Raw genomic sequence first — 16,635 nt, 5'->3', positions numbered from 1 at the left:
AACTTAACGAATTGAGCCATGATTATATATAGAAATACAAACATCAACTTTTTTTTCAATCAACTAGTATCGTTCTATAATTTAATATTTGATCTAGACTTAATTTTAATAAACTTTACAATATATACAAGCCTAACATATGTTTTTTTTTTACTATTGTTAAATGCAGTACGGTTGCCATTCTAATTGCTAACATCAACATCAACTGGCCAGGATACCACGTCTCCATATTTTTATATGACGTTTGACCTTTTTTTTATTGTAGATATACGGACAATTATTGTCTACATAATTTGTGATAACATTCAAGTCATGTATGCATCTGTCTTCAGCACAACTTACTGTAATCCAACTTATTTTCGCGGATACTTTATTTCGCGTTTTACCCTTTCAAGACCAATTTGCGGCTATTTAATTTCGCGATATTCCAATTGACTTGAAGAAGTTTTATAATAAAGATCCAAGTTAAACATATTCGCGACGATTTAAATTCGCGTTTTTTTCCTACTCGCGAAAGTCGCGAAAATAAGTCGCTCGCGAAAATAAGTTGGTTTACAGTATTTCATTGGGGGATCTAGTTCTAATACAGCTTATATATCTACAGTTAAAAACACGTTTGCTATATATTTTTGGATATACTTTTTTTCTGGTAAACGAGGTTAGAATGGGGGGGGGGGGGGGGCGGGGGGGTACAAATTAAGCATTACTCATATTTCCTTCTGCTCTCACGGAAGTGTATAATACACAACCTTATAAAAACTGGTTACGCACAAAAAACAGCATAATAGATACAAGATACATGCAAATCAAGTTTCATGGAAAGAATGGATTCATAAAATATTACCCTGTATTGAAGATATGTTGTTAATTTAGGTCATGAACTCAACAGATACAATATTGATTTAATTAAATAGAAAAATCAAATGATCAAAATAACCCTTTGGCCGGTGTTATCAAATGTTAAAATAGTTGAATTAAAGCGTAAAAAATCAAATTCATCTTTGTGGAGTTTGAATAGGGGTTCTTGAATATTGTTTTTGGCGGCAAATCGATACAAGAAGTATGCCCGTAATACATACCTTTTGTCTAGCCAAACATACAACCTACAAGACTATCAAAATTGATTTCGTTTGAGGCATATTGTTCTTCAAGATTAAAGTTAATAAGCATAAAGCTTGAATGGTTAAACGATCTGTGTCATGCTATTGAAATGTATGAATTATTCAAAGTTTGGAGGCTCTGAGTTGAAACGTATAGGCCTAGAGTAAATTACAAAAACAAACAAAATTTTCAGACATAGTCATAAAATATCAGAAGGACCTCAGGGCTACGATTCATCTGCCTTAACCCATTCAATAAAATACCACATACTTTTGTTTTTAAGTAAACGTGTACCTACCTGTTTCGTGGTCAAAAATAATACACACTGACGTCCAGTTTAGATGAGTAACTACAGATATTAATGTTACTACTGGTATATCCATCTTATACCGAACAGGATTTCAGTAAGAGTAAAGACCCCAACAGTCAATTTTCGCATTGATTGATAAATAAAATAAATCGTTGAATTATTCACATTACACCATGTTATTATGTTGAGTGATTTATATAGTTTTATCACTTTACTTTGGATTTCCGATGTTCCTTATCTAAGATCTGACATCAATAGATCCGCTAATTGTCAATTCACCAAGCCATAAACTGTAAAAAAAAAAGTTAATTAGTTTAATACAAATCATGTGGTTCCTATACAAGAATGTTTATTATTTATGCTACACTTAAATGTATACTTATTTGAATGGAGAGTTGTATCATTGGCACTCACACCGCATCTTCCTATATATATTTAAACTTTACGAATTGAGCCATGAATATATGTAGAAATACAAACAATTTTTTTAATCAACTAGTATCGTTCTATAATTTGATATTTGATCTAGACTTAATTTTAATAAACTTTACAATATATACAAGCCTAGTTTATGGTTTTTTTTACTATTGTTAAATGCAGTACGGTTGCCTTCTAATTGCTAACATCAACATCAACTGGCCAGGATAACACGTCTCCATATGTTATATGACGTTTGACTTTATTTTATTGTAGATATACGGACAATTATTGTCTACATAATTTGTGATAAAATTGAGAATGGAAATGGGGAATGTGTTAAAGAGACCGCACCCGACCAAATAAAAAACATCAGCAGAAGGTCACCAACAGGTCTTCAATGTAGCGAGAAATTCCCGCACCCAGATTACATTCAAGTCGTGTATGCCTCTGTCTTCAGCACTTCTCATTTCCTGAAGGGGGATCTAGTTCTAATACAGCTTATATATCTACAGTTAAAAACACGTTTGCTTTATATTTTGGGATATACCTTTTTCGGGTAAACGAGGTTAAAATGGTGGGGGGGGGGGGGTTATCAATTAAGCATTACTCATATTTCCTTCTGCTCTCACGGAAGTGTATAATACACAACCTTATAAAAACTGGTTTCGCACAAAAAACAGCATAATAGATACAAGATACATGCAAATCAAGTTTCATGGAAAGAATGGATTAATAAAATACTACCCTGTATTGAAGATATGTTGTTAATTTAGTTCATGAACTCAACAGATACAATATTGATTTAATTAAATAGAAAAATCAAATGATCAAAATAACCCTTTGGCCGGTGTTATCAAATGTTAAAAAAGTTGAATTAAAGCGTAAAAAATCAAATTCATCTTTGTGGAGTTTGGATAGGGGTTCTTGAATATTGTTTTTGGCGGCAAATCGATACAAGAAGTATGCCCGTAATACATACCTTTTGTCTAGCCAAACATACAACCTACAAGACTATCAAAATTTATTTCGTTCTTCAAGATTAAAGTTAATAAGCATTAAGCTTGAATGGTTAAACGATCTGTGTCATGATATTGAAATGTATGAATATTTCAAAATTTGAAAAAGTGAAGGCCTAGAATAAATTACAAAATAATCAAAACAACATGAATTTACAAAATAACCAAAGGGGAATTTTTAAATTTGCGGACATTGTCAAAAAATCACAGAAGGATCTAAGAGCTACGATTCATCTTTTTCGACCAATTCAATAATATACCACCTACTTTTGTTTTTATTCAAACGTGTACCTACCTGTTTCATGGTTAAAAAATAATACACATTGTTGTCCATTTAGGATGAGTAACTACATATGTTAATGTTACTACTGCTATATCCATCTAATACCGAACAGGTTTCAAATAGAGTAAACCCCTACAATTATAAGTTACCATCAGTCAAGTATAGCATTGATTGGCTGAATATTTCATTATGCACCATCATATTATGTTTGATGATTTATATAATTATACAACTTTACTTCGGATTTCCAATGTTTCTTATCTACAATCTAACATCAATAGATCCAATAATTCACCAAGCCATAAACTGAAAAAAAGTTAATTAGTTTAATTCATACCATGATAATGGTTCCTTTACAAGAATGTTAATTATTTATGTTACACTTAAATGTATACTTAAATTTTACGAATTTAGCCAGGAATATCTGATGAAATACAAATTGCAACCTTTTTTTGTAATCAAAGTATCGTTCTATATTTTAATATTTGATTTTGACTTAATTTTAATTAACTTAACAATAGATACAAGTCATACATAAGTTTTTCTGATCGTTAAATGCAGTACGTTTGCATCTAATTGCTATCATCAACTTCAGTTAAACTTTGTTAAATATTTGTCTAACTGCTAAACCTACTACGTCTACTTGTTTTTATATGAGTTTTTGTCTTCTTTTTTTTTTATTATAACAGAAATCCCGTTAATAATTGTCTACATAATTGGAGACATCATACAAGTCCTGTAACTGTATGCATCTGTCGTCAGCAATTCTCGTTTTATGGAGAGAGAAAATATCTAGTTCTAATAAGGCTTACATTTCAACAGTTTAAACACGTTTGCTTTGTGTTTTTGGGATACACTTTTTTCGACAATACCGTTTAATCCACCATTTTCTACATTTAAAAATGCCTGTACCAAGTCAGGAATATGACAGTTCTTGTCTATTCGTTTTTGATACGTTTTGTTATTTGATTTTGCCATGTGATTATCATGCGTGTAAAAAACAAATTCTGATTGTTTATATTAAATGATCAATACATACTTTTATTAAGAGCTGGGTCAAATAGATGTCGGTATGTTAAACAATGCAATAACGAAAAACGGATGAAAAATTAATGCATAAAAGAAAAGGTTTACGTTTTGATTTTTCCAAAACTTAAAACTACTTAATCTTTAATGCATCCTTCATGGATGTTATATTTTCTAAAGACAACAATAATTGTTATTTAAACTCTAACAAAACAGGATAAAGGTTCAAATGGCGTAGCACTAGTGTATAGCATTGTAAGCAAGACTTAGTGCTTACAAATAAATTAATAAAGCTGTTTTTCAATAAAAAGTTTACTAAAATCCATAGATGCTTTTGGACTGTCGCCCCCCTTTCAGACCTCCTTCTTACTTTTTTCTTTATGGTTTTTAAAAGATCTATTTCGATTTGAAATACATAGTTTATCACTTTCCTTTTACAACACAAAAAAGAGAGAAGGGTCAATTGTCCACGAATCCATATTAAACGAGGGATTTTTTTTCAAAAAAGGTCCTACAATCTTAACTAAGACACATGGTTAGATTGATATATTCACGGCAAGGTTTTATCAACATCTTAGTGAGAATATCAATATTTACGTTAACAGAAACTTATCACTGTATATATAAGGAAACACGAAAAATACGGTTAAGGTACCAAACATACGTTATATAAAATTCGATTCGCATTGCAGTGACGGATCCAGGGGGTCCTTGGGTTGGATCCCCCTTTTTTCGACGATCAAATCATATGCATGGGGATATATAATTGGATCCCCCTTTATCCTGGGTTTGGAACCCAATTGTAAAAATGGCTGGATCCGACCCTACATGGGTTATCAGTGGCGGATCAAGAAATTAGAAATTTTCATAAAAGGGGGGGGGGGACTGACTGCCATAAGAGCATCAATGATTTCCTAAATAAGCAACCAAATTGTTCCTTCAAAACGGATGTCCGTAGCCCCCCCCCCCCCCCCTTTCTCCCTTAAATTCACCACTGACCATGGGTAGGTCTTAAAACTTTCAGATTTTGTAAGTGAAACAAATTCTGGTAAAATTTTCCTTAAACCGTAAGAAGAAAAATAAATAATGGAAAGTTTAATCCATGCCGCTCATACATACACGCTTACAGAAAACAAGGTTTTGCATGCATGCCGTCATCATCTCTCTCTTTCTTTTCAAACTGATTTTTAACTAACGGTTACAATTAATACCACGGAATGTATTAACAGATCAATGTTATAAGTTATGTGTGTAAACATGCATGTACAGAGTAAACAAAAGAAAATAATAGCATGAAGTCCATGCGTTTAAAAACTGAGTACTCTTCGGTATAGATAACAACGATATTGAGAAAAAAGGGTATGATGTAATTATATATATATATCCTCTGTTATCACCTGATTTCTTTATTATACGTGATTTTAAGAAAATTTCGATGATCGTTAATATTCAGCAAAAAACACACTAATTGTTAGTTTTTTATTACTGATATTATTATTTAATCAATTAAATTTTTCTAAGCTATTAATGTTCTGCAAACAAATCATACTTTCAACTGATTTTTAGCTACTTCTGAAAATTTAAGGTAGCTCTATAGGTACCTTAGACTTAAGTGAATTTTTAGGCGTTTTCTTAGTATAAGAGGTTTTATGCATACCACTTAAGTTTTGTTGGCGTGACTTAAAACAATTAAGATTTCACTAAGGAAATTTTTTATGCATACCACTTAGATAAAAGGGCGGAGTTTCCTTAACTTAAGTGTTAACTAAGGAAAATCTTAATTTAAGTGGCTTCATGCATACGGGCCATGGCCTTTTTCAAGCTGTTGTTAACTGTTATCTGAGATAAATTTAAACTGTTTGAAAGTGTTTTCAACCCACTGTGTTAACTGTTATCAGCATTTATACATTTGTTGTTGACTGTTTTTTGCCAAAATCGAGGTGTTGTTCAAAAATTTATTACTTAGAATTTCAAAGTTTATAACAAAGTTACGGTGTAGTTACCATGGTGTTTCAATATAACAAAATACGAGTTCGTTATAATCCAAGATAACGTTTCCAATATTCATGCAATTGCTATTGTTTACCTACATAGCAAAACTTTCAAATGGATGACAACTTCATAAATGCCTTCTCATGACGTTCGATTCAAAGTAATAATTTGTACGTTCAATTGTTGATTCATTCTTTAGGGAATACTATTTATCTCTGATATATAGATACAGTTATGAAATAGTGCTTGAAGCTACTGAATAGATCGTTGACGACCCTTGAAAACTAACATCCATTAGCAGAGGTATCGACTTACTGGTAATAATCAAACAGGGAGCATGTTCATTTGTATATATATAAAAAAAAAATCGACCAAATTGTATGTTAAATTAATGAACTGCAAAATGGATATACTTCATGCATTTGTTTGCAACTGTCCTAAGTCAGGCACCTGATGATCAGTGATTGTCGTTTGATGATCTGGTTCATGAATATTTCTCATTTCTCGGGTTTTTTTTCATACAATTAATTAGATTGTTGGTTCTCCCATTCGTATGGTATTACACTATTTTTTTTAGGGGGTGGGGTGTTATAGCTTCAAAGATTTCTTTCACTAGTACTTTGTTTGCGTGTGAAAAAAAGTTTTAAAAAACCCACATTTTATTAGTTAAAACAATTGTTATTGAACTATTACATAGATAAATTAAATGTAACGATATTTTCATTAATTTAATTTGATTTAAACATATTTATTTAAAGTGTATTGGGAAACAAGTTTTGCAACTTATATTAATTCCTTTCCACTTAGCGGGTGCGAGTGCTGCCTTGTATCGGCATGAGCCTGCTCGAAATCTACAAGGGTGTCTTTAACGTTCAAGATATATGGCTCTCTCTGCACACGGATCAGCCATTATTCTTCCCCTTCCGATTTTCTTTTTAATAACGTCGGGGATATACAAAGGAGTAGGTTCAGTAAGACCCCTTTTTGGCCCAAAAAACAGCAGTTTTACAAAGTGGTGAAATTATAAACTTTAAGCTATTTATTGGAGAGAGGAATGTTTCTGCTACATCAATTTTGGCTGTTTTCTTACATTACAATGCACAAATATCGGGTACTAGCATCATTAAGTCATGCTTAATTACTGAAATCTTCACAATTTTAGCATTTTAGTCAAATTTTAGACGGTTTCCGTCTGAAATGAAAGTGGCCGCATGCGTGTTCATTCATAATGTTGTATTTGTATGTTGTATTTGATGATAATACATAATATATTAAAAGGTTGAGAATGAACACGGATGCGGCCACTTTCATTTTTGACAAAAACCATCTGAAAAGTGACGTTTTTTTGGCATATTTGATTGATTTTTCATATTTAAGCTTAAATAGGAGCATTTAAATGACTTAATCAGTTAAAATCTTTCACATAAACTAATCGAATCAATTGAAATAGACACTTAAGTGTTTAAAAAGGGTCTAAAATCTTTCGTTAGATGAACTTGAAAATTGGGGCCAAAATCTGCCATTATCGGACCTACTCCTTTATAATCAATGTTTAAAAATATGGACAGATATGTGTTTGTATGATTTTGTCGTATGGTCAATGTTTATTGTCTTTTTTAGCAATCTGTAATTTTGGATTTCAAACCAATAAATTAACATATTTCATCTTTCATATTAATTTAAGTTTTTTTTTTAAATTGAATACTTTACAAGTTTGTTTATATGACAAAGATAAGAAAGGAAAAACTTGCAAAGTATTCAATTTCACCCAACAAAGATTGGAATAGTTGTAACTTTAGTATCATACTTTTTAATCCCGGAATTTTAGATGATTGTTCTTCCTTAATTTTCTTGTTTACATTTTACTATCTATTAATCAGAAATGAGCAAAAGAGGACATTCTTTCAATGCAAATTGATTCGGTTGGGAATTAATCAATTAATGTCAGATGGAATTCAGATGAACCAATCCTCAGTAATAGATCTAATTCACACATAAAAATGACACTGACATAAAGCCCGTCAGATACTCACCATAATTTATAGCTTTAAATAGATCTATTATAATGTATTGAATTTTTTTTAATAAGCATGAATCAAATTGCATTCTAAATGATGCAGCAAAATCCTAATAAATGTCGTGTATGCAAACTGAAAGACGGGGTTAAATTTTTTTTGAGTTTACTTTTTGACTCCTCATTACCACAAAAGTACCTGGTAAAAAATATAATAAAAGTACTTTAAAACATAAGAAATCAGTTGGCAATAGACTTAGATTTATAGGTAAGTTTCGTGGATGATGGGTTTCTTCCGCAGGTACTTAGCAAACAATTATTTTCAAATTGTTATCATCTACTTTCCATTTCCTGGTTTAATATGAACAAAAGAGGGAGTTATCAAAAAAAAATTCCTTACGATTGTGAAACTTCCTACACTCTAAGTATTCAGGAATTCAGCCCTTCTGATCCCATTGTTTATTTAACCGAGGACAATACATATTTTTTAATATTTATTAGAAAGAAGGGAAACAAAAAAAGCTGTACATTCAGCGAGCTTCTTAAACATGTATATTTAACACAACAGTATGGATGTTCAACAACGATCAAGAGCTATTAAATTCCCAATATATGAGAACAATACAGAAAGACATGTTGATGATGGTGATGGAAACATGCCAGATAAAAGTTACCAAAGCCTTGTTAGAATTAAATCACAAAATGGGGATAATACATATGATGTTATTCACACCGAAGAACCAACTTCTAAAAGTACAGAAAAGAACAAATTGAAGAATGGAAACATAACTACATGGAAAATTTTAGCCTTATTTTTTGGCATAAGTACCGTAATCTCAGGCGGTGGAGTTGCATACCTATGCGCGAAAATACTGTCGCGTGAATCGTGTTCATCTCCTGGTAAAAATCAAACAGGACTTGATCAAGACCTTATAGCATGCAAATGCAACCAAGGTTATTCCGGACGATGTTGTGAAATTACGCCATGTGACAGAATTATTTGCGAGAACGGAAAATCTTGCCTTTATGACGGAAATATGACATTGTGTGCTAATATTTTAAAACAGAGTCAAGGGCTAAATAACTGTAAATCTGCTTGTGCTTCCTTACCCTGTAGAAATAACGGACAGTGTGTAGAAGTGGTTGGGGGCTACACGTGTATTTGTTCTTCTGGATACACCGGTATCACTTGTAAAACGTTGATTCATCCGTGCAGACGTTCACCTTGCAAAAACAACGGGAATTGTACTGAAAATGGTTATGACTATAAATGCGACTGTCCCAAAGGATTTTCTGCTTCTGACTGTCACGAAACTCCATGCGACAACTTTCCTTGCAAAAATCAAGGACGTTGTGAGAACATTGCCAGTGGACGTAATTGTAATTGCAAAGAAGGCTACACAGGAACAGATTGTGAGAAAACACCTTGTAGTGGTAGTCCCTGTAAAAATGGAGGATTTTGTTCAAATAGGGGAAGTATCTATCATTGTACATGTCCCCTTGGTACATCTGGAATAAACTGTCAAAACATTTCGTGTGGATTTCCAGAGTATAGACGAAATGTTCTGAATCAGAAGACATGCAACATCTCACCGTGCCTAAAGGACTGGATATTTAACATTGCAACATTTTCATGCTATTGGATAGACATCAGAAAAGCAAGATGGAGTTCGGCAAATAAAATCTGCCAATCAAAAGGGGCAAGTCTCGCCTTCATTCAAAGTCTGGAAGAAATTAAATGGCTGGAACAATTCATCAATGAAAACGTATGGGTAGGTGGACGTGCGGCTAACAAGCAGTATCAATGGCAAAGTTCAGAGTATAATTACGCTATCCACAATCAGTCTAATTTATGGACTCAGAATGAACCCGGATCATTCAATAGAAACTACTGCGTACAACTTTGGAAAAGAACCGAAAGTTTTCTCTTGGACGATACAACATGCTCTCAGGAGAATCGATTTATTTGCAAAACTACTAATCTTCAAAGAACCTAAAACTAACGCCATAAACTACTTGTTTGGAAAACTAGTGGATGCAATTAATAAGCATAAATATGTTCGTTCATTTAAAAAAAAAATTTTCATAATTTCCCTGATATTAAAAAAAGTGAGAAGCCTGCAAATATAATGTATTAAGTCATTTAGCTGTACATCTCACCCTTCCGGGGCACCTAATATCATGCCCAGGGACTTGGTGGGGTTCGAATTGCCCAGTCTTTAATTGCTTTGTTGTCATTTCGTCGTTTTCTTTTCTTTTTTTGCCTTGTCATTGTTATTTTGGTTTCGACTTATGACTTTGAACACCCTGTTGGTATCATCTGCCTAACTTTATACACTCTTCAAACGTCATTGTGTAGCAACTGTTGATTTAGGACATATATTTAAAAGGGAATGGCGGATACACTTCCTTTAACATCTATTCCAATAACTCAACAGATCTATAAAAAATAACTGTTAGCGGAGCGGGATTACATGCTGTCATCAGAAATAAAAAGTAAATATCAGCCATCATCGTCCTAAATTAAAATCAATAGTAACGTTATGAAAGAAATGATTTAAGCCTCCAAATTGTGAAATTTCCATTGTTTGAAGAAACATTCCATCAGCGCCTTAATACGGTGTATATATCTCTTAGTTGGTGTGATATTTCAGGGCTTGTATTCTCTATCATGATTCACGTGATAGAGGATTGCTGCTCAACAGGAAGTTATTCAACCAAGAGTTCCAAGTCTTGTAGTTAAATCATCCATTCGAGATTTTTACGGACACCATCACGAGTTGGTACACCATTATAAAATATTCGTATCACAGATGATAGCAGATGTGTTTCCTATGTCGTCACTATAACATTCCCTTTTTCTTCCTCGGATGTGTACGACCGAATTAAACTTTCACCGGGTTTGTATTAACATAAACAATACAACGGGTGCCAAATACGAAGCAGATTCTTCTTACCCTTTCGGATAACCTAGGATGACCCCGAGATGTTAATGGGGTTCGTGTTACAAATTCTTTAGTTTGCTATATTTTTGTGTTTGTTTGCTAGATGTTCGTGTTAAAAATTATTAAGTTTGCTATATTTTGTGTTTGTTTACTAGCTATTGTTTTTTGGTTTGACATATTCTTTTTAAACCATGGTGGTGTCAGTTTATTTTCGCATGATACCTTTTGGTATATTTCGCATCGTTGCAATAAAATTTACTTATCGCAGACATGTTATTATTTAATGTTAAAACTGCCAATTGTGTTCATCATAATTCTAAGCTTTAATTAAACCTTTTGTAATGGTAAAGATTATCGGTTATTTCCCTTTCCTGAAATTTTAACAGTCAATAAAAAAAATTGTCCTTTGAATGGTGTCTGATTGAAATCATGCATGCACTAACGTGGTTAAATATTTGTTTTGGTCTACTTTTGAAAAAAATAATATCAGAAATACATGTAATTAAAAATAAAAACAACCTAGTCAATTTCGAAAATATATTCACGACTCTTAACAATAAATTGACAATGGTGGAGTTAAGATTCATTTGATATTGGATTTATTTCCGCATGTACTAACCTAGTGTTTTGTATTGTTTATCATCAACTCTTCATCTCTGTATGTACTGTGTCACCGGATGGGGAACTTTGGAACAACAGGCCGTTTTCCTTTATTGTAAATTGCACTTGAGATATTGTCCTTCCATCAAACATATTGGAAAAACTTACACTTTTCTTTCAGCAAGATTAGTCGTTCGTGAATATCTTCAAATTGTATCTATCAAAAGATCAAACAAAATAACTTAACAATCTTAGAACGGATTTGATTCTTTACTTCATCTTCGACCGGGCATGAACACTACATTTTTAACATAATTTACTCGTATGTTTTCACTCATGGACTGTATTTATGTCAAATAAATTCAAAATTGTCAAAATTTGTTTAAAAATTTATCAAAGGTACCAGACTTACAATTCGATACGAAAGACGCGTGTTATCTACATAAGACTCATCACTGACGCTCAGATAAAAATAATTGAAAAAGTGAAGAGCATAAAGTCATTGCGAATTATTACTATATGAATATATGAGAAGATGTGTTATGAGTTTCAATGAGACAACTCTCCATACAATTTAAAATTTTAAAAAGTAAACCATTAAAGATCAACGTACGGTCTTCAACGCAGAGCCTTTGCTCTAAACGAAAAACAAGCTGTGTATTCCTGCAGTCGTCTGTTTGTACGTTTTATAGTCTTATAATTACATTAGATGTATGTTTCATTATAATACGTTATTCTGATTGGCTAACTAGCAACCTCGCGTTATTCCTTAATCAATTGCATTAAACAATAAAATGCATCATTCATGATGACACGAGGTTACATGATAAAGTAAATTAAATAAAAACTTGATGAAAATCATGTTTTCATTATTCTAACTGTAAAAATGTAATTACAAGTATCGAAGGCTTCTTTTTTAAACTTTATAGGGTTGTAAAAACGTTGACCGTGCGCAATTTTTTAGAATGAAGCGCTTCCTTCATACAAAATGTAATCGGTCAACCTCTATACACCTCAATAAAGTTACTCAATTCTTAAGTGTGGACAAATCGCGCGTCTGGTGTTTTAAATTATAAACCTGGTACCTTTTGATAGCTATTATTTGTGTGTTACTCTGTCCTATATGTTCTCCCATTTATTTGTATTATAGTTCTCTCATGTTATGGTTTCATTTAAATGTTATATTTTACATTGCCATAAAAGCGGGAGTTACATTTTAGTCTTTTGTTCCTGTTAGGTTTCTGTTGTGTCGTAGTTCTTCTCTTATATGTGTTGTGTTTCCCACCGTTATTATTATGTTCAAATTAACAATTTTGGCCAATAGATGACACTGGATTGTCCAAAAACATTGCCTAATAAATATTTTCACACTATATTTGACTCATAACACTAGTACCTAAATAACTGAGTTTTTCTTCTTCCAAATTTATTATATTTTACATTGTATCCTCCAGTTTGATACTTTAAAAATCATGGTGAAAACCAGGGAACATCATGTCAAATTTGAAAAGACTCATGTGCTGATAGAAGCAACTCAATTAAATAGAAAGAGCATCTAAAGCTTTTTCTAGTATTCGACTGACATCCGACCAATAGATGGTGATGTGTGTCTACTCTGGGTTGTATATACCAAAAACTGGACACAGTAGCGGCTCTTTCTTTGAAACTACTAAGTTTTTGAAGTGAGCTTCTACCTTTCTACTTTTCAAATCAACAACTATCCAGTGTCTTTTAGACGTATCCAGCATACATCCGTTGTGTAATTTAGAATATGATCTGATAGTTAAGGGAATTCGATCACTGAATTGATAATGACTTAACATTTGTCAATTGTGCCATCCTTGGAGACACACTTTCCCACATAGGTGACACCCACTTCCACTGATTACCAAGGCGATGGTCGTTTCTAAAACATTTATCGATTATGTCATTCCACGCTAGAATAATTTCAAAAAGAAGAGTCTGTCGAAAAAGGCTCTAACTTTTGACTTTCACAGAAATTTCCCAATAAAATAGTCCCGGTTTGTTGAAAGATCGTGTTCCTATAGTTCCTGGAAATAAACTAAGTCTGCGAGTACCGGTTTTACCTGGAGTAGATCTATTCATATGCTTTGTCGATTCTAAAGTCATCGTAAGACTGTCACGTGACACTTCTACTGAGGGATGATAAACAGCTGAATCAAATGCTATACTTATGCCTGCAAAATGTATAAATATAGACTTGAATTATGGCAATGATATACTCACAACTGATAGTTAATATATACGTTTTACAGGAGATAAACTAGAAATGTTGCTCAGCAAGTTAAAAAAAATATAAAGTATGAAATGCAATTTCTCCAGTCCAATCGGAACAGAAAAAAGTTAAAAACTTCACGTTATTATCACTTTTTTAATGTCTATAAAGTCATGATATTTTTCAAATCTGAAGATTTGTCATGCGTTAGTTTAATAATGCTTCAAAGTCTCTGGTAGACACTTTGTGTTTAATGAAATATAAGAACACTGTATTCTACTCAATACCATGTGACTGCCTACCATTGTTAGACGCTTACAGTTTATGTCGTTATAAAAACAAATACCGTTCCGTTATGGTCTCAAAATATTTTCTTGGAGTGACAGAATACAAGAAATAAAAAAGATTTATTTCAAATTATGATAACATTTTGTTAATGTATTTCTGAGAACATGTATAATATCGGTTATTTCTTTATACATCAATTCAAATTGTAAGAACAAAACAAAATTTTCGGGCATTTTATTAAAAGAAAATGATCAAGTACACTTTTTCACTAGACAACACATGAAAGCTATTAATATAAAGTAAAATCACAAAAATACTGACCTTAGAGGAAAATCTAATCAGAAAGTCCATAATCACATGGCAAAATCAAATAACAAAACACATCACAAACGATTAGACAAGAACTGTCACATTTCTGACTTGGTCCAGGCATTTTCAAATGTAGAAAATGGTGGATTAAACCTGCTTTTATAGCGCTAGCCCTCTCACTTTGATAAAAGTCTCATCTAATTCCGTAATAATTACAATGATGTGTGAACTAAACAGACATAATAAATAAAATAGTCAAAATATGGGTACAGCAGTCATCATCGTGTAACAATTTTAAAAGGAGCAATTTAAAATAACACAAAAACATCTATCTACAAACACAATCATTGATTCGCGTGTCTGACGTTAGAAAATTTTATACGTCACTTAAATTTGTCGTTCAATGTATCTACAAACAATTTTAAACTTTCAAATAGGCAATACAGGGTAAAAAAATCAAAAGAATATAAGAATCAATTTCAGAAGTAGACCAAGATTTAAAATAGTCCAAAAGTTATATAGAATTTATAAGAATCCACAAATAGCTAAGTCCACTACTCGATCGGATAATTTTGACGTTTGCGGTTCAAGTATTTTGTAATTCATAATAGAAATATATTATGATGACATAAAATAGAAAAATATCATACTAACGGGATCTTTTTAAAGGGACATAATCGCGTTATAAGAACCAACGAACTTTAGTATGACGATATTAATGATAACACATGAAAATCATAATACCAATTATAACAATTAAATGCTACTAGTTTTAATAAAAATCAGATGTTTCAAGACGGTAAGAGCCATTATTTCCTAAAACTAATAGATATGTGTAGAATATACACCCACGAATTGCCCTTCATACACTGGATATCAACTTTAAAAATCATTTATTTATAACAGTTTAGTCTTATTTCTTCCATAAATCGTGATTTAGAAATTTCTACTATTATCAATATATAAAAAATTGCATAAGCCATTTCAAATTATTCTGATTCTAGTTAAAGGAGGTTTTTTTTCTGGGCACTTAAAAGATTGGAAGGAAAGTCCATTATCGCTGACAACGATCAAATATAGAAGATTATTGTAAATTGTTATCAAATATACCAGGATTATATTTTAGTACGCCAGACGCGCGTTTCGTCTACATAAGACTCATTAGTGACGCTCAAATTGAAATATTTATAAACCCAAACAAGTACAAAATTGAAGAGCATTGAGGATAAAAAAAATCCAAAAAGTTGTGCCAAAAACGTAACGCATTGATTTTCTTTTTAAAATCTGGCATATTGTTGTCGGTGTAACACAATGTTGCTATTTATAGATATACTTTACTTTCTATCCGTGTTAACCTAATCGTTGGCAGAGAATATATGAATGCATCTTGTAAAGACTCATCTACAAGTGATATGATAGCCTTTACAAGTGGGGTTTTATCAGGTATATTACGACATTTAATTCGGTAAAACACTTTATGTGTAAGGAAATATTTGTTTTTAGTCCAGACATTTGCCTTGGATTTTTTATAATAACTTATAAAGTGTATGGTGTTTGTTTTATTTTTGATACTGTATGTCAGCGCATTTAATCATTATATATATGCTACCGTTAAAATTTTAAATAGACGTCATATATCACAAATCTCTTCAATAATTGTTCGTCACACTATAATATCGACTTTATCAAGACATGGTTGATATAACAATGGAAACATATGATTGGTGTAAAGTGTTTATAGCTTTCCTGTACATGCTATGCCCGATTGTTGCATTGGTATATTTTTGGAAGAGTTTAAGTAAATGAGGCATTTACGTGGCACGCACTCTACACGAGGCATTGGATTTGACGTTCCTGTTCTAACCCGTCGTGATGTGTATTTATACATCCTGCACAATCAAACAGCCGCCACACTGCAGGCAAATTTTTATTGCTAACCGGCAATAGTCCAGGAATGCCAAAATATCTATATCTCATTATTTTAATATACTTAAATTTGATTAAGATTTGTGATACAAATTACAACCATTTGCATCCTCTGCAATTTTCATTTTTTTCGTTTTGCTAAAAAGAAAGAAGATAATTCGTTCATATA

The 16,635-nt window shown here is 32.1% G+C and overlaps 1 protein-coding gene across 1 annotated transcript; it reads left to right on the top strand.

Annotated features, from left to right (window-relative positions):
- The first annotated feature begins 8,664 nt into the window (after positions 1-8,664).
- LOC134682975 (neurogenic locus Notch protein-like) lies at positions 8,665-11,238 on the top strand. The gene has a single exon (XM_063541940.1). It carries the CDS (start codon positions 8,732-8,734, stop codon positions 10,157-10,159), a length of 1,428 nt encoding a protein of 475 aa, XP_063398010.1. The 5' UTR covers positions 8,665-8,731; the 3' UTR covers positions 10,160-11,238.
- Positions 11,239-16,635: the final 5,397 nt, after the last annotated feature.

This window comes from Mytilus trossulus, chromosome 9 (assembly GCF_036588685.1).
Source record: "Mytilus trossulus isolate FHL-02 chromosome 9, PNRI_Mtr1.1.1.hap1, whole genome shotgun sequence".
Classification (NCBI taxonomy): domain Eukaryota; kingdom Metazoa; phylum Mollusca; class Bivalvia; order Mytilida; family Mytilidae; genus Mytilus; species Mytilus trossulus.
This window is presented reverse-complemented; position numbering and strand designations above follow the sequence as displayed.